General features: G+C 46.4%; 1 protein-coding gene across 1 annotated transcript in view; it reads right to left on the bottom strand.

Moving 5' to 3' along the window:
• Positions 1-12,109: 12,109 nt before the first annotated feature.
• SDC3 (syndecan 3) overlaps positions 12,110-22,227 on the bottom strand; it is a 75,640-nt gene continuing 65,522 nt past the window's right edge. The window contains exons 3-5 of the mRNA XM_051987995.1: positions 21,234-21,904; positions 19,610-19,889; positions 12,110-17,740 (exon numbers count right to left, since the gene is read on the bottom strand). Coding sequence (XP_051843955.1) covers positions 17,574-17,740; positions 19,610-19,889; positions 21,234-21,904 — 1,118 coding nt within the window. The 3' untranslated portion in view covers positions 12,110-17,573. The remainder of the gene's footprint in view (positions 17,741-19,609; positions 19,890-21,233; positions 21,905-22,227) is intronic.

Raw genomic sequence — 22,227 nt, 5'->3', positions numbered from 1 at the left:
ATCCATTATTACATATTAATGAATTGCATGGTTAATTATTATATAGTTAGTATTTATAATTATTATGTTAACATCAGATCATATATTTAAAACTGGAAGAGATTAGAAAGCCTTCTACTCCAAATCTTCATTTTACAAATAGACACCTGAGGGGACAGTGTGGAGGGCCTGAACTCTGGAGAAGTATACTTGAAAAAGGTGTTAATTTAGTGGAATTGATGAGATAAGGGTTTTCTAATTCACATATATACTTACATTTAAATTAAATGTAAAATAGTATGGTTCTCTAAATTCACACATAATCAGTATGCTGTTATGATAATAAGGTATATAAGGGCTAAAAAGGACTGGAAGATGGACATTTTATCTTTAACCAGCCTCATGGTGGCTCTCTTGCCTCCTGCACTAAGATCAAGACTGGGCCAGAATAAAGAATCTAGACTCTATTCTTGACCATTCTCATGGTGTCTATTCTGCTGAGACCAAGGCCCTTCCAGAGGCTCTAGAAAGCTTGCCTGAACATTACAGGGCTGCTAGTTGGTGCAGTGGATAGCCTCTGAAGTCAGGAGCCCTGAAGTCAGGAGGACCTGAGTTCAAATCTGACCTCAGACACTTAACACTTCCTGGCTGTGTGACCCTGGGCAAGCCTTTAACCCCAATTGCCTTAGGAAAAAAAAAAAAAAGATACCTGAGGCCCAGAGAAGTCCATTTGCCCAAGATCACATAGCTAGTAAGTGAGCAAGGTGAGATTATAGTCACCACAAGCTTTGTGACTTCTTCTACCAGGGCTTGGCTGGATAGAAATGGTGGTAGTGATGACCAACTGTTGATGATTATCAAGGCAGGAAGAAGAAAAGAACAAGGAAATCATGGATTCAAGCAGCCCAGATAGGCTCTCTTCTCCAGTCATTTCAGCTTCCAGGTGGGGATGGAAGAACATGGGACCTCTGATGATTCCCCTTCCACTCCTAGGCACTCAGCAATCTTGCCATGTATCACAGTTTTAGAGGTCACCCACTTGTAGGAATGATAAACCCAGGCCACTGTTTTCCTACTTATTCAGGACCCTTCTTACACTCTGGTTGGAAGCTCCCTCACAAATGGGCTATTCTACACAGCTCCATGCAAAGGATGGCTAGAAGTCCAGTAGCCTTGCCAAAACAGATGTAGAGAAACATTGGGGAATCGTCTCTTCTAGTGACATAGAACCTTTGGCGGTCACAGGTCTGATATGGCATCCCCTGGTAGGGTCAGAGCATATGAAAGTTGGATTTGGTTCAGGGATATGGTCAGTGAACAGCTGCCCTCCAAACCTGGATTATGACTACATATATCACAGGCTGACCCTTTTCTTTTGCCTTTTTGTTTTATCTTCAGTAGCTCTGATATTAGTGGAGAGAAGCCATCATGGCATAGCTGGTGGAGAGTACTGGACTTGTAGTTAGGAAGACCTAAGTTCAAATCCTGTCTCTGGAAGTTATTAGCTGTGTGACTGTGGGCAAGTCATTTAACTTCCATCCAGATAACTTTCACTGATGGATTCAGTAGAAATAGTGATAAATTTGGAGAAGGCTGGAATTCAAATCCTGGTTCTGCTATTGATTACTTATTCGGCAAGTCACTTTACCTCTAGGTCTTAGTTTCTTCATTAATAAAAAAGCAGAATGGACTTGGTGATCTCTGAATGGATGATCCAATGTTACTATCATCTATTCATCACCAAAAGGTTGAGATCTGTCTTGGTGGAGGGAATTCCTATACTAGGAATTGTCCAGGTTAACAAAATCACAATTGAGAGCCAGAGTAAAGGTGGATGAGGAAGAGAGAGGGGCATAAAAATATAGGGAAACAAGGGAAGTAAAAATAAAGAAACATTAATTTGAAGTGCAAAGACCTCTCAACTGGGAATCAGAGTTCCAGTCCCCTTCATAGATTTTGGGCAAGTCACAACCAGTGTGAGCTATAATTTCCTCACCTACCAGAGAGGAATAATCCTCACACTGCTCACTGACTGCGAGGAATGGACCTTGGGGTGCACTAAAGAAGAAGAAAAATATAGTTATTATCTCTATTGTTCACCTACCTGTCTCCTTTTCCCTTTGAGACTTTCTAAGTTGTGGCATCTTACTTACTTTGGTATATGTCCCATGAAGTCAAACATAGCCCTTGTGCACAGTGCCTGGCTATAATAGGGACTTAATAAATATGGAGAAGGTAAGACTGTCCACTTTGCACAGCCTTCCCTCATTTAAATCCTATTGATTTGCAAGTCATGGCATCAAGTAAGCCAGACCTAGAATCAGAAAGACCTGATTTCAAGTCTGCCCTCAGATACTCCCTCCCCATACCAGTTGTGTCCCCTGAGACTGCTTCGGTTTCCTGTTTTCTAAAATGGAGGTGATAATCCCAGAATTCTTGGGAGGTCCACTTTGCACAGCCCTCCCTCACTTAAATCCCATTATTCTGCAAGTCACAGCATCATCGCGCTGATGTCATTGTCCTCTTTGAGAATGAAGGACAAATGTTACTTCCCCTCTCCTTCTATACAGCAGGTATTCATTCTTTGTGAAATAATTCAAAAATAATCAATGAATGGATGAGGTAAATGGCAGGCAGTGTCTTTTATTTGAAGTCTGAAGTCTAAGTTCTGGTCCCAGCTCTTCCACTAACTAGGTGACTAATCATTTCAATTCTCAGTTCCACACTTTCGGTTGTAAAAATAGACTGGACTAGATGATCGTGAAAATCTCTTCTAATCTGACATCCACTGGTCCGATCTCTTTAGCCCATTCTGACCCATCCTTCCATTGTAACCTTCTGGAGCTATAGTTCTATTAGTGGGTTTCTTTTCATCTTAGAAATGCCCTTTTCCACTGAAAATTACATTATATCTATTTTGTATTTGCTTATATAGGTCCCTGTTGTTTCTCCCAATAGAAGATAAGCTCCTTAAAGACAGGAATTATTTTGTTTATATCTTTCTAATTCCACTACTTGGCATAGTAAGTACTTAATAAATACTTGTCGAGTGAATGCATGAACAAATGAATGAACAAACAAATGAGTAAATGAGTAAAAGATGAAGGAGACAACTAGCAGACAAATAACATAGGACCATTGGGCAAGTGATGAAACTGCCTGTCTCATCCAGGGGTCAGTAACCAGGCCAGAACCAATCAGGGTCAGAGCAGCCACTGAGTAGCTATGTAGGCACCAAGGTCCAAGGTGACATGTGGAGGCTACATCCAGAAGGGAGACCAGATCACAGGTTTATAGGCTCGCAAAATTCAGAACAAAAGGGACCTTAGAGGTCACCTAGCCCAGTTTTTTTCCTTGTATGTGGGAAAAACCAAGATTCAGGGGAAATGATTTGATACAAAGTAAAGTCAGAGCTGGGATTCTGAAGCCAGGATTCTTGCTTCTGTGTTACCCATGTCTGGGAAATTGTTTCATTCTCAGAGGAGGTTCAGTCCCAGTTTTCCTTGACAGGATCCTGGGCACGAGGGTTTCTGGATCTTTCAATGGAGAACCATCTCATAAAAACTGGGCTCTGTAAACTCATCTGTTTTGCTGCTATTGTGTAGTATTTTCATTCCTCTTCTTTCTTAATCAAAGTTTCTGGGGGGGGAGGAGAGGAAGTGATGGAATCTCTACCTTGTCTTAGTATAACCATAACTGCAATTTCAGAAAGAGGGGTCGCAATTCGGGGTGAAGAAGGGGAAATGCCAGAGATGGCAAGCTAGGAAGGGCAGAAGCTGCTTCTCAGCTCCCACCTGGAGCTCCCTTCAATGGGGCCCTGCTCAAGCCCACCAGCTGATGAGATGGAAAATCTGAGGCCCGGAGAACTCGGGGGTCTGGCTGGAGCTGAGTCTCCAATTCCAGGCTCCGCCTTTCCGGCTGGGCTGGACCCCCTTTGGAGGCCCCAGCAGGGGCTGCTGTGGTTTACTGTGGAATGTCCGGAGCCCCACATCTTGCCTGCTTAATGTCTGGGAAAATGTCAAGCACTCCAGATAGGGTGGGGGTGAGTGGAGGGTTAGGGGGAGGCAGGGGAGAGGCAGACAGGCACATAGGCAGAGGTGAAGAAAGACGTGATTCCAAAGGGGATTGGGATGTGAGATGGAGAGACAAACACAGAGCAGCTGAGAACCAGAGCAAAAGGAGGAGGAAGAGACAGAGGGGCAGAAACATGGAAAACAAGGGAAGGGGAAATAGAGAAACATTAGCTTTAAGGCTGGCCGAGGACTAGAACATAATATGGAGGTCCTGCTCCTGGAACCTGTGCAATATATTTCCAGGGACTCCACTAATTATTGACCCCTAATCCCCTGCTTCCAGGGAAAAGTACAAGGAAGTCCCATGGCTCCCAAGCAGGCTATAAGATGGTGTTTGGTGATGCATTATTAATCAGTCAGGGGCCAGGAGAGAGACAACAGTGTGAAGATGAAGATATATAGATATAGGGGATGGAAATGGAGAATTTCAGGACCAGCAGCCTTGACTAGACCAGAAGTCAGAAAACCGAATCTTGTCCCAGATCTGACACTAACTAGCTATGTGACCTCAGGGAAGACACTACCCTTGGGCTTTTACTCTCTGGATCACAGAAGATTTAGGTGATGAATTAAATTACATCTAAGGTCCCTTTCAATTCTAACAGACTATAAGTTTATGGATTTGGAGGAACAGGAATAATTCAGAATCCTATCAGGAAAGTAATTGGAAAAGTGTGTCTGAGAGGACAAAAGGTTCCCAGGAATTCTGATTCTGTATCCTGCTCAGGAGTCAGCTATGTGCAGAGCAATGATTCCTTTTACTTTTGATGAAAGTTGCTTGCCTAGACAAATGCCCTACCTTGTGCTAAGGGATTCTGTCCCTTGTGCATGAGTTAAGTTTCTTCTGGGGCTAGGGGATCAAGAGATAAGAAAACCACCACCATTGGGTTTCCCATTAGTGCTCCCAAATTATGGTACCAGGGAATGGAGATTATTAGAAGAAGGATGATAGAGATATGAGGGAGAGGAAAGATGGGAAAAGAAGGCTATCATTCCCAAACTACATAAGTGGATATAACTTTAGATATCAAGGATAGACTATGGAAAATATGGCCCTTGCCAATATTGGTGACAGACGCTCTTTATAAGAGTTCTTCTCCAGTTGTTATAATTAAAGAATAGGGGGCATCTCTGAACTATTCTCTGACAAAAATCCAAAAGTCTGATGTATAGTTAAATCTTATCAACAGCTATAAGCCCTAATAATCTGACCAACCCATGTGAGTATTCCAATTCCTTTCTGCTGCTCAGATAGTCATTAGTCAATGAATCATTTACCATGAGGATCCCCATTCTCCTGGGAACACAAACATAAGATATGATAATGAGATCCGAATGCTTTGAGGGGCACACTGACACACCACTATTATATAGGAGGGTAAGGTCAGAGGTCCTCAGGTACTAGGAGCACTCTACTCAACAATAATTGGGTAACCAAGCAGAGATATAGACAGACCCAACTACTGGCTTCATGGTATGCTATTGAATCCTATAAACTGTCTTTCCAAAGTAGAGGAAGAAAACTTGATGGATAGTAACTTATGCCAGCTGTATACCTACAGTTGTGCCTCTTTCCCCTGTGCTTTCTCTACTCTCATTTGTTTCCCAGCCTCCATCCTTTCATGAGACATGGTCTTTGCCAGGTTCACATAGCCATGTGTCAAATGCCCATATTTCCACATCAGAGAAACTGCTAACATCTCAAGGAATCCTCAAGTGCAAAGAGCAAGCTACTTGATCCCAGTTTGACTTTCCCAACTTCAGACTGTGAGCTTTACCTCATTGAAAAGTCTAGGCCAGGTCAATCATCAGTTAAGACCAGCCTTACCCAAGACTAAATAGGCCCCAATTATATAATGAGACTGGAGAGGTAGACAACTTACCACCCTCCATTGGGAGTCCAAAGACCAAGCACAATTTTCCCTTGGACAGAGCTCAAGCTAAAATAAGTGAGCAAGGCAGTATCCAGTTTGAAGTGAGTTGGTGGCCACGTGAAGGTCAGATTAATTGGGAGATTGAGCCAAAAGCTCCTTCCCCAAGGCACATCAGGGATGAAAGCTCCCCCCAACTCCCTGATGAGAAGGGGTCTCAGATTCTATACAATCTTCACTACTTAACACCCTACAACTCAAAACTAGAAAAGCTGAGCAATACTATCCTGTTCTGGGGAATAATGGGGGTTGCTCACCTAACTTCTCTGAGTCCCAGTTTCCTTATTTGTAAAATGGGAATAATTATAGCACCTATCTCCCAGAGTTGCTGTGAGGAAAAGCAAATGAGAGAACATAAAAACACTTTGCAAATCTAAGAACATGATATTAATTATATTCAAATCACAGCCCAAAGTCACACAGCAAGGATTAGATCCCAGAAACTTGGGACTTCCAAGGTTAGCATTTTCTCCCATATCACAAAATGTTATGAATACTTTAAAGGAGGAGCGTAATTATTATCTCCCATTTTATTAATGGAACTTCTCTATGGAGCTTTTTCTAAGCAGTCTTGCAGAAAGTTGCCAGATTACAGGATCGTAAATTCAAAGTCAGAAGGGGCCAGTTTGTTCAATCTATTCATTTTATAAATGAGGAAACTGAGACCCAGTTAGTTTAAGTGACTTACCTGACACAGAAAGTATTGTGTAACCTCCCCCCACTTTGAATATTCCTATAGTAGGTTATCATTTTCAACTCAAAGAATATTACATCTGAAGGAGACCCATCTCATTTTTTTAGAGGAGACATTGAGAGTCAGAGTGGTGAAATGCCTTGGTCGAAGGCACATCATACATTGCAACATCAAAGCTTAAATCCAGGTCTTCTAAATACATGTAATTTTGTCCATACATCATCTACAAAGATTCCTGTTTAGGTAATAGTTAAATTACATGTACTTTGAGATCTTTTCCCAATTCTGAAGTTCCATAAAATGTATTAAAGGAATCATCAGAGCATCTGGGCCTATGTCTGTGGAGCCACAAATCCTTCCCTAGCTCTTCAGTCCTCAATCTTTGTTCTTAATATGAGGATAGTTGACCCACTGGCCAGCTCAGCACATCAATTCAGGCAAGACTCCCTCCCTTGTTCCTGAGATCTAAGAAGCGCCACCATTGGTCAAGCTGTGAACTGGGATCATCGGCCACTCCAAGGCATGAACATTTTGTTCCCTGAACAGTAGGGGCAGAAAAAAAAGCAGGCCACGGAAGTCCGAAAGGAGCTCATAATCATCTAAGGTCAGAGCCAAGACTAGAAAACAAGTGTTCTGACTCTGTCTTCTTTTCCTTCATGATATATTCAGATAATAATAATAAACTAACATTTCTCTAACACTTTAAGATTCATAGAATGCTTATTTAGAGTTGGAAGTGATTTTAAAGGACTTTAAAGTGACTTTACATAAAAAGAAACTGAGGTCATAAAAGGTCAGATAAATTGCTCAAGACTATGCTACTGCTTATTACTTATTACTATAAGAGCTAGAATCAGATTTGGAACTCAAGACCTGTGATTTCCAAGTTCAGCCCTTTCCCCTCATCACAAAGATTTTCCATTCTCCATTAAAGTAGGGAATTCTTATCCTGATAACTAAAATCTACCTCTTTGCAAGGAGCCTTTCCTTAGTCCTTAATCTTAGTGGCTTCCCTTTGAGATTATTCCCAATTTATCTCATCTATAAACACTTTGTCCAAAATTGTTTGCTTGTCTCCCCCATTTGACCATAAGCTCCTTGAAGGCAGGGTCTGCCTTTTGTTTTTCTTTCCCCAGTCCTTAGCACAGTACCATATAGAGAGAGAAACTTAATAGTTGACTGACCAAATGAAGAGGAAACAGAGGTTCTAGGAAGTTAACTATATAATCACTTATGAGTTAACAAGCATCACAGTTGATAAGATTTCAGTGCTGGCTTCTCCTGACCTCAAGTCTATAGCTCTTGTCATTATGTCACAAGCAAACATGACAGTGAAGCATGATGTGAGAGAGGTAATGATTCCACTATATTCACTTATGGGCAGAACACAACAGAGGGGCTGGGTTCAATTGTGGGCACCATATTCTAGCAAAAACATTTGAGAAAATGGAGGAAATCCAGAGGAAATGTATATGAGCTAGGGAGGAACTGGAGACTATATCATAATGAGAATGGATTGAAGAAATGAACACCGTGTTCCGCTGGAGGATTTATGAGATCTGATCATTGTCTTCAGATTCCAAAAGAAAGAACTAGAACCAAAAGGCAGAAGGTAAAGGGAGACAGATTTAAACTCAATAGGAAAATTACCAATTAGATATTGTCTGTGAATGAGAATGAGAACGAGAAAGGAATGACCCAGATAGGTCATTGTTAGATAATGAGCTGCCAGTCACTGAAGGTATCCAAGCGAATACTGGGAAATGATAGATGACATTTATAGAGATTTAAGGTTTGCAAAGGGCTTTGCAGATTTGATCTCACTGGAACCTCACAACAAAACCAAGCAACATTCTTCCCATTTTACACATGAGCAAACTGAGGCTCAGCAAGGTTACATGACTTCTCCATGGTCACACAGCCAGGAAGTAGCAGAAGCACGATTTAAACCTGAGTTTCTCCTAACTCCAAGATTAATACCCTTTCTATTACTACAGGCATAACATAAAGAGGATTCCCATATCTGATGGGAGGATAGATTCGGTGACTCAGTTCCCTTAAAGCTAAAACTCTATGATTTAGAAATTAAATAAAATCCTATTCCCCCTTATCCCATGTTCAACCCCCAAATCAGGTCTGTGTTTCCAAGCATCTCAAAGTATTTTAATAGTGGCTCCTGAACCATAGCAACACTCTCGTAATTGGTCTCCCTACTTTTACCTTCTACGTCCTCTAATCTTCCAAGCCTACTTTTGACTTCTAAAACATTTCAAAGTTTACAAAGCACTTTACATACATCCATTTAATCCTCATAATTACACTATGAGGTAGAAATTGCAAATATTATTAGTCTCATTTTATAGATGAGGAAACTGAGACTAATAGCAATGGTGGGACTTGTCCATGGTTGCACAGGTACCCAAATGAAATTCAAACATGAGTCTTCACTGCCTCTCCAATGATCTTTCATTCTGCCATAGCTGCTTTCCCTCACACCAGTGCCAGATGGATCTTCCTCAAGTCTCTCCAGTCATATTTTCTCTGTTCATTTTCCTGTTTAAATTAGCTCCTTATGACCTATAAACTTTCCTGCCTAGCATCCAAGGCTTTTGGAGTCTGAAGCTATTCTAGCTCACATTAATTTCCCTTCCCAAAAGGAAACTACTTGCTGTACCCTTCCCCCATATATTCTACATTTCCTCTCTTGGGTTCAAGTTAAAGCTCTTACTCTTATTAACTGATTCTCATTAAGGAGGTCACTTTTTTGACTACCCATCTTCTCATCCTTAAAATAGGGACAAGATGACTGTTTTATTATAGTATACCTTGTTGTAACATAGTGCATAAATTCATATTTGAGTGGTTTTTTTTGTTTTAAGTTTAGTTTTCCTATGCCAACACCATGAGGTAAGCAATGGATGTATTATCCCCATTCTATAGAAGAGGAAACTAAGACCTGGCAAAACTATGTGACTTAATCCCATAAATGGTTAGTGGCAAAGACAGGGATTCGATCTGAATCTAAGTTGACTGTTCTTTACCCAATTTCATTGTCTCCTCTCTCACACACGTCACAAGGTTGTTGTGAGAAATGCATGCTAGGACCAGATAAACTCTGATTGTCTGTGACCCTACCAATATGGGTAATAGTTTCTCCCCTGGCACAGTGCAACCTTTCAACATCTTCTCATACTGTGCAGTTTTTGTTCATCTTTTGCATACAGATCTCTAGATAGAGCCTTTCCTTTGCTAATTCATGAACACCAAGACAACACGTGATTATTTTAAACCCCTGATTCTCTACCTATCACACCTCTTTTGGTGGTAGTGTCTTTGATATCACCTACCTTCCATATATGTCACCATCAGCAAGATGCTACTACTAACTTCCATCTACCACCCATCTTTCCTTGGGTTATCTACAACTTGGAATCCACATTGAATAATCACATCATTTTCTTAGTGTTAAAAACATGAATTTAGAGAGGGGATACAAGTAGCTTGAGATCATCAGGAACATTGCTTAAGTTCCCAAATGGGATTCAATCTAATTTCTTCCTCTGTATAAATAAAGATCCTCCTCAGCATTCTTTGGTAGCACTATGGGAAGAGGGAAAAGAGGAAAGAAGAAGGGAGGGAGGAAGTGGAAGGAAGGAAAGAAAGAAGAAAGGAAGGAGAAAATGAAAAGAAAGAAGGGAGGAAAGGAGAGGGGGAGGGAGGAAAGGAGGAAAGGGAAGAAGGGACTAATTGAATAGATTATGTTATCATCTGGATAATGTGTTTTTCGTCCGCTTTACATTTCAAGTCTGGAGGGTTATCTGACTCTTTTGAAGACATGTGGCTGTCATTTGAGATGTCCCAAAATTCTAGAACTCAATGTGATTATCACAATAAAGTTTGCAAATAGAAACACTAGAACCTCACCATGAATCAGGAATCCCTAAATATCCTCTATGCTTGACAATTTAGGAACACTTGATATTGTCCAATAAGATCACTGAATATACTGTTTAAGTCTTCTGTTGGTAGGATCTTACATGGGGAAAACCTAGTTTGAGAAGAGGCTTTAAGAATGTTCTTTTTTTCTCTACTAAGTCAAGTGCTCTTGAAAATCAAGAAAGAAATGTCAAGGTATTGTATTCTCTATCCATTTGTTAGTTGGGTGGTTTTAAGAAGTGATCTGCCTGACAAAAATCAAATACAAAAGAGTCTATTCTCAGTTTCAGAAACGCTACTTTTAGTGCATGTACAGACCGTTATCAATTTTTTTTATTTTATACATGAGAAAGCAAGTATATGGGGTTGGTAGTTGAATTGTTTTAGGGGAAAAGAAGGAAATAAAAGATTTGAGCTTTGCCACTTTGGGAATTTTCCCCTCTTTTCCCTCCAAGTGCCTTTAAAATTAAGTGATTTGCAATGCAGTTTTAATCTATATTGTATTTAATCATATCCAGTCATTCATCCTAAATTTGTTTTTTAAAATGCCATTGCTATTTCTTCACATAGTATAATCAGGCATGGTGAAGTCCAAATTGGTGTTTTTACTATTATCACTGATGAGGATATAGATGTAGAAAGGAAGACACCTGTTCTCACTTATTTACTGATATCCTTCCTGTTTTAATTTTTGAAAACTCTCAGAAGATTCAAATTTAACTAACTCTAAAACCAAGTTCTCTGTAAATGCGTTTTTCCTGTTAACTATTTCTAGGCGTACCTTGGAGTGATATATCTGATTATACTATTTTGTAATTAAGATTGTACTCTATACTCAAAAATTGTTTTTGGCCACAAGCCTTCCAGCTAAGGTAGTTTCTTGGGTCCTTCATCTGCATCAAGATGACTCATCCTTTAATTAAAACCTAAAAACAGCAAAAGTCAGAGTCCATGTTCTTTTTGTCCATTTCCCACTTTTTTAAAGAACCAATGACTTGATTAAGCAGAGCAGAAAAAGCTTCTATAAATTCATGCATCTTTGTCCTATGCAGTTGATCTTGAAATGGTGTCCATGTTGGAAACCAAAAGTTCCCTATCCAGGCACTGTCTCCTAATTTACAGTCAACTTCATTTTTGTGTATGTGTGTGTGTGTGTGTAAAAACTTGATGTTCATCACTTTCACTTCTCTCCACTCTCTCGAACAAAGTATTCATGATGAACTTCTGAGTAATCTACCATGTTTTCCCTTCCTCCATTCTTTAAACTCACCCCAACATTTTTGACGTTATTTCTATCATTCTCCCCTAGGCTCATCTTTGCCCTAATGTTCTGAGTATAAAGGTATAAGCTAGCTGTTGGAAGGATCTCAACAGCTTCTTCGCAGAACTTTCTTCAACCCCTGAAACAGATGGTGGTCCATAAGCAGCATTTCTCTTCCCGGCTGTTGGTTTGCTGATTCTAATCACAAGTATTGCAAAGTGAGATGACCAAGTAATCTGTGAAATCATTTCCTTTATTTAGCTCTCCAAGAACCTACAAGCCATTCTACTAGTTACTGTAACTATCTTATATCATCTATTTTATTTATAGCAAGATTAATATGAGTATGCTTAATAACCTGCATTTATATAGCTCTTTTAGGTTTACAAAGTATCGTTCAGCACATACGATTATCCCCACTTTATAGAGCGAGGCTCAGTGAGTTAAGTGACTTGCCCAGAGTCACACAGCTAGTGTCAGAACCAGGATCTGAATCCAAGTCTGGCCTGTGTCTAAAATTAGCATCTTTTCCTTTACAGCACACTGCTTCTGGATCTCAATGGATAGATTACTCTAATAGAGTAGCAAGTTTTTGGTCATTAAACAAAGGTCACCCATAAGCATTAGTTTACAGAAAAGCTTTAAAGCTGCCATGCTTAGGATCTCCTGCCTGTATTCTCCACCACTCGCCACCATCACTGAGGAAGATGGAGGCCACCCAGGACCTTTCAGATTTTTGCTTTGAGTGTCACCACGGCCAAAAAGATCATTTGTCTGATGGCCAGCCTTTGATAATAGAAGCAATGTTACTTAGTGGAAAGAACCAGCTTTAAAATACTGGCTCTGCCACTGTGTCCATGTGCCATCAGGCAAGTCCTTTTGTGATCTCTCTGGGCCTCTGTTTCCTGATTTTTCTGCCCACCCTTCAGTTCTAATGACACTTCCACGAAGCCTTCCTTGATCTCACCTGTTGAACATGAGCTTTTCCTCACTTCCCTTTGTTGCACCTTTTATGTTCTAGTTAGTGTCAAAGACCTCCAGTAGACTATGAAAATCCATGGAAAGGGAACGTTTCAATCTTTTCCCTTCCCTGAAAGTTAGAATACCAGGTAATAAACTGGTGCTTAATAAATGGTTTTGGAACCTCGTGGTTCTCAGGAGATAATTTCCCTTCTTTCTCCTTAGGTTCTTCTAAAAGCAAAGGTGGCACTGGTGGTCCCTGGGTGTTGTTGCCTTAGGGGGAGGAGTTGAGGCACATGGAGGTGACTTCCAGTTAGGCTGACAAGGAGATTTGAGGTCAAGGCCTGAAGAAATGATTCTGATGCTCACCCCACTCCCAGTCAGGGAGCATCCTTTCAATGACTTAATTTTATTTTCTCTTATAAATGGGCACAACACAGAAAGAATTAAAAAATAATAATAATGGTACCATTACAGGATTGGGCCATGAGCCCAGGGCTTGGACTAGTTCCCCTCTGCATGATGGGGAAGGGTTCCCTTGGTCTCTTTCTCCCTCGTTATTCAAAAGTTTTGGCCATAAACTCAGGACAAAAACAGTTAACAAACAGGTTGAGTGGGGTGAGGGGGATAGGGTAGGGGTGGAGGGTTTCTGCTCTCCCCTTTCTTCCACCTGGATGTACAGACAATTGCCCCTCCAAGACCCCAGGCCCAGGGGTAGTTCTGTAGAGGGAGAGCCCCCAAAGAGGGGTCCCGCTGCATGAGACACAGTTCCTGTTTGTTTAAAATATTTACATGCATTCACTATTTGGGGGGAGGGCCACGATGCTAGCGCCAGCTCAGGAGGCTTCTTTGGGGTGAGCGCCAAAGATTGGAACTTTCAGAAGCTCTCGAGAGTGGGCCATGTACCCTGAGATCCTCGGTCCCCAGGTCTTTTGGCGATCTTGCTATTTGTAAATCTATACAGGCTTCTTCAATTCCTATTTACAAGGAGAGCAGCCTGGGGTCACTGCCCCATGAATGGGGAGAGGAGAAAGGGGTGACTGTAGAAAGTGGAGGAATTTGTGTCCTGAAATTGTGGATGAGATGCCCTGAAACAGAAAGGTGCCATCTAGAAAATGCAGAGGGACACCCCAAAAGGCAGCTTTTTCCAGCAGCTGCCATTCTAATCATTGAGTCTAGGAGGGATGGAAATATCTGCTTCTACTTTCTGGTAGCTCTCCCAACCGAACCTCTCAGCATCTCTCAGCCCCTGAAATCATCCCCAGCTGACCCACAGAGGTCCCAAGCTCCTAACCACAAGGATCCCCAGCCTGGCTTTCTCCTCCACTTTCCCTTTCCTCCTGGACACTCCACTAGGGACCCTTCCTATAGTTACCAAGGACACCCTAGGAGTGGAAGAGGTGGGTCAGCAAATTTGGCCTCCTCAGAAAGGGTTATTCCTGGGATTGAGAGGACTAAGGCTGTAGAGCTAATCATCCAATTCCTGGGGGGGATTCCTCCAATCCCTAACCCCCCAACTCTCCTCACCTAGAGGAAGCCTCAGGGTATATGAACTTCCCTCTGGCTAAACTGCCCTAATAACAGACATAACTCATTCTGGCAACCAGTTACCTATAATTTCTCCCCTCCCACCCTCAAAAGATCCTTCCCAAGCCAATCCCCCGACTAGAAATGGGGGGAAGACATGGGGTGATTCATTCAAATAGGACACTGCTGTGACATTCATACCATATTCGTAATCAGATAAAGGAGGGGAAGGTTCCAGGGAAGGAACACTGATGGAGCTTGATTCTCTCCCACACTCTCCCCACCAGTTTTCTGGAAGTAGTATTAATTACCTCAGGTTTACTTCCCAGAGTCCCTTTCCATTTCTATTCCTCAACCATTGGGCCACAAGGTTATACATGTCAATTCAGCCTTGGGAGCCAGTGGTGATGGGAACTTTTAGTAAAAAGGACCCAGAAGGGGCTGACTGGCATTCAGGCAACCCTAGTCTCTGTCCCTCCATATTCAAACATTGGGGGTCGACTTCCCCCCAAGCTGTGTTCTGGCAGCTCCAAGCCTGAGGAAGACAGGGCCCCACTAAGCATCCTGGAGAAGACACCAGTCCCTTCCTCAAGGCCTGCCATCGTTGATTCCCCCATTCCTCTGGACCCGTACAAGTGAGTGGTTGGGGGAACAAGACTGATGAAATCAGGTGAGCCCCTGTGCTGAGTGGGCAGAAGGCCCTGGATGTAACTGAAAGGAGCTTACAGACAGGCGTCTGCAGGAGGAGATGGGGAGCAGGGACCGACATCTCGAGACCCTCCCAACCCCTCCCTCCGGGGATCTAGTCCAGCAACTCAGGCTTCCATCCAGACCTCGGTCTGGACTATTCTCCTTGCTCTTGCATCCCCACAAATGCTAAGCCTCTCCCCATCCCCCACTGCACACCTGACAATTCACAGAGGGGATGTCCTGACTGTCTGACCTTGGGCTGGGAGGAGCTGACAAAGCAAGGGGAATGAATTAAGTGCGACAGTCAGGGTGGGAATGGGAAGCGAACAGTCCAAAAACCAGGACTCTATCCCTGGAACTCCTTTCGGTCCCTCCTTCCCCAACAAAAACCCAATGGCCCCAAGTTTGAGACGGCCTGCAACGGGCTCCAAGCCTCTGAAGGAGAGGGGCGTCCATCTCGGCACAGACTGGTTCCTGCGTGAGGTCCACGGTGAGGATGCTGTTCCATTCAGCATTGGTGGCTCCCCGGGCCCGGGGGCCAGGTACAAAGGTCTCCAACAGCAGGCGCCCCCAAGAGATGGGGGGTTCCTCAAGGAGACAGAAGACAAACTAAATGGCCCAGCTTTGTCTATGAACGTGGTACCGACACCCAGAGTTACAAACAAGGTCCAAAAGTATGGAGATGCTTAGGTCAGGGGCAGGAAGAATGGAGCCCGCAAGACGGGGAGCTCACTACTGGCAGAATCTCCACCAACCGCAAGCTCTGGGAACCTCACAAATGGCTCCTGGGAGCCTTGGATGATGATCAGTAGTCTCCCCACAGGGATCCCCAAAGGGGCAGGCCAATGTCCTTCTAGGTCTGGGCAGAGGGCTGGGGCTGCTCATGACTCTTATCCGGGCAGGCACTAAGTGGCTTCCGAGAGTTGGTAGACACCTAGGCCCATGAGCTGGGATTCATGTAGGAAGTCACTGGCCTGCGGCCATTCCCGAGAAGTCAGTCAGCTTCAGTGAAAGTCCTTCCTTCCCCATTTCCTTCCCGGGACCATCCCCAGTCCGTGAGGGAGGGAGTCTGGACGGGCAGACCAGAGGCACACATACAGCTCCACCACAGAAGCCGGGCCTGGGCATCGGGGTCCTGGGTCCACCAGGAGCATCCCCTTCCTTTCCAGACTCACAGGATCATCCTTAAAGCCGGACCTGTAAGAGGATTCTTCCACCCCAGCTCTTCCCGCGGGCAAGCGGGGAAGGAGCAAATATTCTGCAAAGGTAGGGAGGCCTTTGGGGCTTCCCCACTGCCCCCTTCTCGTCTTTTCTTTTACATGGAGCCCCCCCAGCTACAGCAAGTGAGAACGTGGCTGGTGATACTTGGGCTATGTGAGTGACTAGTGTGGGGGCGAGTTTTGTGGGACACATGAGGGGACGCCTGGTGTGTGTGACTCGTGGTGAGTGTCTGCATGCTGGGTCGCGTGAGTGATATAAGTGGCTGATGGTGACGAAGTCGTGTCTGGCAAACACTACCCCTTGGGTGGCTGTCGTGCCTCGAGCAAAATAACTCTGCCCAGACACTCCCCCGGCCCTCGCCAGCCTGAGCCACAGAGTCTGTGCTCCGTCCGGCGAGGGAGATGGGGGAGGGAGAGAGGGAAGGTCCCCCTCCTCTGGAGAAGGCTCGAGCCAGCCACTCTCAGGCACTCTTGGCAAAGCCACATGCTCGTTAACCCTGATGCTGGCTGGCAAGGGAAGGAAACTCAAGGTTTGGTCTGAGAGAGCCCCAGGAGCAGGGGGAAGGGGCAAGGGAGGGTGGAGAACCCGCAGGCTCCCCAGCTCGCTCCCCTCTCCCACCATCTCCCTCTTCCACTCAGACTCTCTCTCCCTCTTCCTCTTTTTCCTCCCCATACCTTCAATCCAGCACTGACCACAGGGCTCACGTGCCATGGCCAAAAGACGTGCCGCCTAAGAGTTGGCATTGGCTGCCATGGGCCCCTAAAACCCCTAAGCTGAGGGTTCACGGCTCCATGACAAAAGGTGCCCCGCTGCCAGTCCAGGAGAAAGCTCCCGGTCCCGATGAGAAGGCCATCGAGAGCCCGAGGGAGAGGAGAAAGGGATTCCCAAGTCTCACCCCCGATTTATCAACCAAAGAAAGTTTTGTCTCACTCAACTTCTCCCACGAGTAGGAATCTGTGCCCAAAGTCCCTGGGGCTCCAGCCTGAATGGCCAGAGGCCACTTTGGAGCCCGGCTCTGGCCTAAAAAGTGGAGAGGATTGCTGATCGGAGCCCCTCCGTGAATGAAGGGGGTCTAGGGTGGGGATCAAAGTTCTGTAGAGGGGGAGGGTCCTGCCCAGTGCCAGAGGCAGGAAACAGGCCTATGGACAACGTCCCCTGCACCAGCAGTAACTCGGGTCCAGTGCGGCACAGGGATTCAGAAAACTCACAGTTCTGTCCAAGGAGTAAGCAAAAAGGGAGGAAGGAGAGGAGAGGAGGATGGGGAGAGAAGGGAAGAGGCAAGAGGAGGCCCCGAGGTCTCTCTAGGCATAGAATTCCTCCTGTTTGTCCGGCTTCTGGTACGTGACGCTGGCTTGCTTCGGCTCCTCCAAGGTGTAGCTCCCTTCGTCCTTTTTCTTCATGCGGTAGATGAGGAGGGTGACCAGAAAGGCAGCAAAGAGGGCTCCGACCACCCCCCCCACAATCACCGCTGCAGGGAAGAAGGAAGGAGCAGGGCTTAGCACTAGGGCTGTGGGGCTGGAGTGAAGGAGCAGGGCCCAGGACTAGGGCTGTGGGGCTGGAGTGAAGGAGCAGGGCCTAGGACTAGGGCTGTGGGGCTGGAGTGAAGGAGCAGGGCCCTAGGACTAGGGCTTGGGGCTGGAGTGAAGGAGCAGGGCCCAGGACTAGGGTTGTGAGGCTGGAGTGAAGGAGCATGGCCCAGGACTAGGACTTGGGGCTGGAGTGAAGGAGCAGGGCCCAGGACTAGGGCTGTGGGGCTGGAGTGAAGGAGCAGGGCCCAGGACTAGAACTATGGGGCTGGAGTGAAGGAGCAGGGCCCAGGACTAGAACTATGGGGCTGGAGTGAAGGAGCAGGGCCCAGGACTAGGGCTGTGGGGCTGGAGTGAAGGAGCAGGGCCCAGGACTAGAACTATGGGGCTGGAGTGAAGAAGCAGGGCCTAGGACTAGGGCTGTGGGGCTGGAGTGAAGGAGCAGGGCCTAGGACTAGGGCTGTGGGGCTGGAGTGAAGGAGCAGGACCTAGGACTAGGGCTGTGGGGCTGGAGTGAAGGAGCAGGGCCCAGGACTAGAACTATGGGGCTGGAGTGAAGAAGCAGGGCCTAGGACTAGGGCTGTGGGGCTGGAGTGAAGGAGCAGGGCCTAGGACTAGGGCTGTGGGGCTGGAGTGAAGGAGCAGGGCCTAGGACTAGGGCTGTGGGGCTGGAGTGAAGGAGCAGGGCCCAGGACTAGGGTTGTGGGGCTGGAGTGAAGGAGCAGGGCCCAGGACTAGGGCTGTGGGGCTGGAGTGAAGGAGCAGGGCCCAGGACTAGGGCTGTGGGGCTGGAGTGAAGGAGCAGGGCCCAGGACTAGGGTTGTGGGGCTGGAGTGAAGGAGCAGGGCCCAGGACTAGGGCTGTGGGGCTGGAGTGAAGGAACAGGGCCCAGGACTAGGGCTGTGGGGCTGGAGTGAAGGAGCAGGGCCAAGGACCAGGGTTGTGGGGCTGGAGTGAAGGAGCAGGGCCCAGGACCAGGGCTGTGGGGCTGGAGTGAAGGAGCAGGGCCCAGGACTAGGGCTGTGGGGCTGGAGTGAAGGAACAGGCCCAGGACTAGGGCTGTGGGGCTGGAGTGAAGGAGCAGGGCCAGGACTAGGGCTGTGGGGCTGGAGTGAAGGAGCAGGGCCCAGGACTAGGGTTGTGGGGCTGGAGTGAAGGAGCAGGGCCCAGGACTAGAACTATGGGGCTGAAGTGAAGGAGCAGGGCCCAGGACTAGGGCTGTGGGGCTGGAGTGAAGGAGCAGGGGCCAGGACTAGGGCTGTGGGGCTGGAGTGAAGGAGCAGGGCCCAGGACTAGGACTTGGGGCTGGAGTGAAGGAGCAGGGCCCAGGACTAGGGTTGTGGGGCTGGAGTGAAGGAGCAGGACCCAGGACTAGGACTTGGGGCTGGAGTGAAGGAGCAGGGCCCAGGACTAGGACTTGGGGCTGGAGTGAAGGAGCAGAGCCCAGGACTAGGGCTGTGAGGCTGGAGTGAAGGAGCAGAGCCCAGGACTAGGGCTGTGGAACTGGAGAGAAGTGGCTGGGTGGTCAGGGGCTCTGGGACAGGGAAGTAGAGAGCCAACTCCAGTCTCCGATAATTGTTCCTATAGCCCCCCCCCAAGTGGGATCTCTGACTTAAAGAGGGACCCCTGAGCTAGTGAGGATCCCCAGGGAGAAAGGGAAACAGAATGAATAAATGGATGGATGAATGAATGAAGTGAAATACTTATTAAGGGCTTTAAGTTCTGGGGACACAAGAACTTCATCCTTCCTTCCTTTTCCTCCCTATGTCTTATCTCCCTTCCCCCCTCCCCTGACCTCAGCCAGGCCTTACCTACTAGCACTTCCTTCCTCTCAAGGATATTCTTCTGAGGCAGCTGGGCTGCTGAGTTGCCCAAATCAATGGTGTTATCAAACAAGCCTGGCCCAGACTGGTCATCCTTGGGCCTTACTCCTGCTGAAGTCGTGGTGGTCTTTTCACCCACGGCCACCACTTCATTGTCCAGCTCTGGCTGGGTGATCCCCTCCTCTGGGGGCTCCGAGTCCCCACTGGGGAATGGTACCTCTGCCTCCACTTCCCGGTTTGTAGCCAGTGGGGCCTCTGGAGTAGGGGTCTGCAAGAACAGAGAACAGAAAGGAGGAAGATGGGTAGGGATTATAGGGCTGGATCAAGGCTCTGGTCTTCCCCCCAGCCTGGAAATCCTCCCCTGGGCCTTCACCCTCCATCATAAACCCTCCCTCCTCCCAACCCCTCAGATGCCCTTGCACCAAGCAAAAAGAACAAGGAAAAGGAAAGGAGAAGGAGGAGAAAAAAAGGAGAGAAAACAAAAAGAGAAAGGGAGAAGGGAAGAAAAGGAGGAAAAGAAAGGGATTACATAATGGAGCAATGTTTTGTTTGACTCATTTCTAACAAATTATTTGTTTTAAGAAAAGACTCTATTTGGGAAGGATCACTGAAAAGTAATACTGGCATTTAAAAAAAGCAAATAATGAATCATTTTAAAAGAAAAAAGGAAGTCCAGAAAGGGATAGGGAAAAAGGGGAGGAAAGAGATACAATATGGGAAAGAAAAGCAGAATCACAGATGGAGAGCTAGGAAGGCTCTGAGAGGTCATCTCATCCCAAAGAGGGGAACCTAAAACCTGGAGGGACCAAAGAACTTTCCTACAGTCACATAAGTAGTAACTTACTACTTATAAGTAGTAAATTACTATAGTACTTATAATATAAAGTGTAAAGTACTTTATATAGTAGTAACTTACTACTATATGAAAAAAGGAAAGGAAGGAAGGAAGGAAGGAAGGAAGGAAGGAAGGAAGGAAAGGAAAGGAAAGAAAGGAAGTTAAGAAAAAGAAAGAAAGGGAAGGAAGAAAGGAAGGAAGGAAGGAAGGAAGGAAAGAAAGGAAGGAAGGAAGGAAAGAAAGGAAGGAAGAAAAGAAGGAAGGAAGGAAGGAAGGAAGAAAAGAAGGAAGGAAGGAAGGAGAGAAGGAAGGAAGGAAGGAAGGAAGGAAGGAAGGAAGGAAGGAAGGAAGGAAGGAAGGAAGGAAGGAAGGAAGGAAAGAAAGAAAGAAAGGAAGGAAAGAAAAGAAGGAAAGAAGGGGCCAAGGAAGAGGCAGGGAAGCCTATCAATAAAGTGGGGACTGTACATATGGCCAGGCAGCGAATGCCATGCAGACAACAGCAGACATTTGTTAGAGCCCTGCCATGATGACTGGCAGGAGCAACCTCACCCCCCAAAAAGAAGAGGTTGTAGAAATATCAGCTTTCTCACCTTATTTCCCAAAACAGTCCATCTTCCCAACAAGAGCCTGCTTGCTCATCCCCTCCCTGCTCACCATTCTTACTCCCATTTCCATCCTCACTCCAGGCTCATCTCCATTTCTCATTCCCATCAAATCTAGCTTTTTCCACTTCGCTATTCCTTCCCTGAGCTCTAGTTCCCAGCCCTATTTTCCCACCTGTGGCACCTCTGTGGGCACGAGGGCATCAGATCCCAGAGCTACGGTGCTCTTCTCAAAGACCCCCGGAGGCTGAGAGGCCTCTGGCTTCGGCAAGGTGCTTGGTGTGGCAGTGACCACCAGCTTCGGGGTAGACACCTCTGTGTCCAGGTCAGAAGCCACTGCAGAGAGGGTGAGGGTGGCAGGGGCCGTGGCCTGGGCTGTGGCAGCCACTGTGGCAGCCACTGTGGCTGGGGGAGGAGGCGGGAGCTTAGGGAGGGCCGTCGTGTGAGAAACTGGCACACTGACAGTGGACGGGGGGTATGTAGGGATGCTAGCGGTTGTCGGGACGATGTTGGTGGTGGCAACGGGCACGGTGGCCACGGCGGGGGCCTCGGTGGCCACGGCCGGAGCCTCGGTGGCCACGGCTGGGGCCACGGTAGTCACGGCTTCCATGGCTGTGGCCACGGTGGCAGTGGTGGCGGCAGCGGTGGGCACTACTGACACCTTGGTCACTGCCAAAACAGCGGTGGCAGGCTTGGGAGTGGGGCTCTCTGACGGCTGCATCTCAAAGGGGGTGCCCATGGGCTGGATAGCACTGGTGGGCAGCACTGCTGGTGTGGTGGACAGAGCAACAGCCACATTGGTACTTATCCGCACAGCCTTTTCAATCCCAGACTCCTGCTCAAAGTCTAAAAGGAAGGAAAGAGAAGAGAGATCGTGGGGTTAGTGGGAGCTGGGGTTTTGTTGGGTGGGAGGTGGAGCAGAGGGGCACTGCCATTCTCTCACCCACCTTGCAATTCAGGCTCCTTTTGGATAATGTGACAGAGAAAGGAATAAGGCTTTTCCCCAAAGGTCCCCACCAGTCCACGGAGATGACAAAGCAGTGCTGGGAAGGACCGGCCCCCACCAGGAAGAAGGGAGAAAGGAAGGGAAAGAGGGAGGGAGGGAGGAAGAGAGGGAAGGAGGGAGAAAGAAAAGGAGGGAGGGAGAGAAGGAAGGAGGAAGGGAAGGA

This window comes from Antechinus flavipes, chromosome 3 (genome assembly GCF_016432865.1).
Source record: "Antechinus flavipes isolate AdamAnt ecotype Samford, QLD, Australia chromosome 3, AdamAnt_v2, whole genome shotgun sequence".
Classification (NCBI taxonomy): Eukaryota; Metazoa; Chordata; class Mammalia; order Dasyuromorphia; family Dasyuridae; genus Antechinus; species Antechinus flavipes.
The sequence above is the reverse complement of the archived record's forward strand: the minus strand, read 5'-3'. Positions and strand labels throughout refer to the sequence as shown.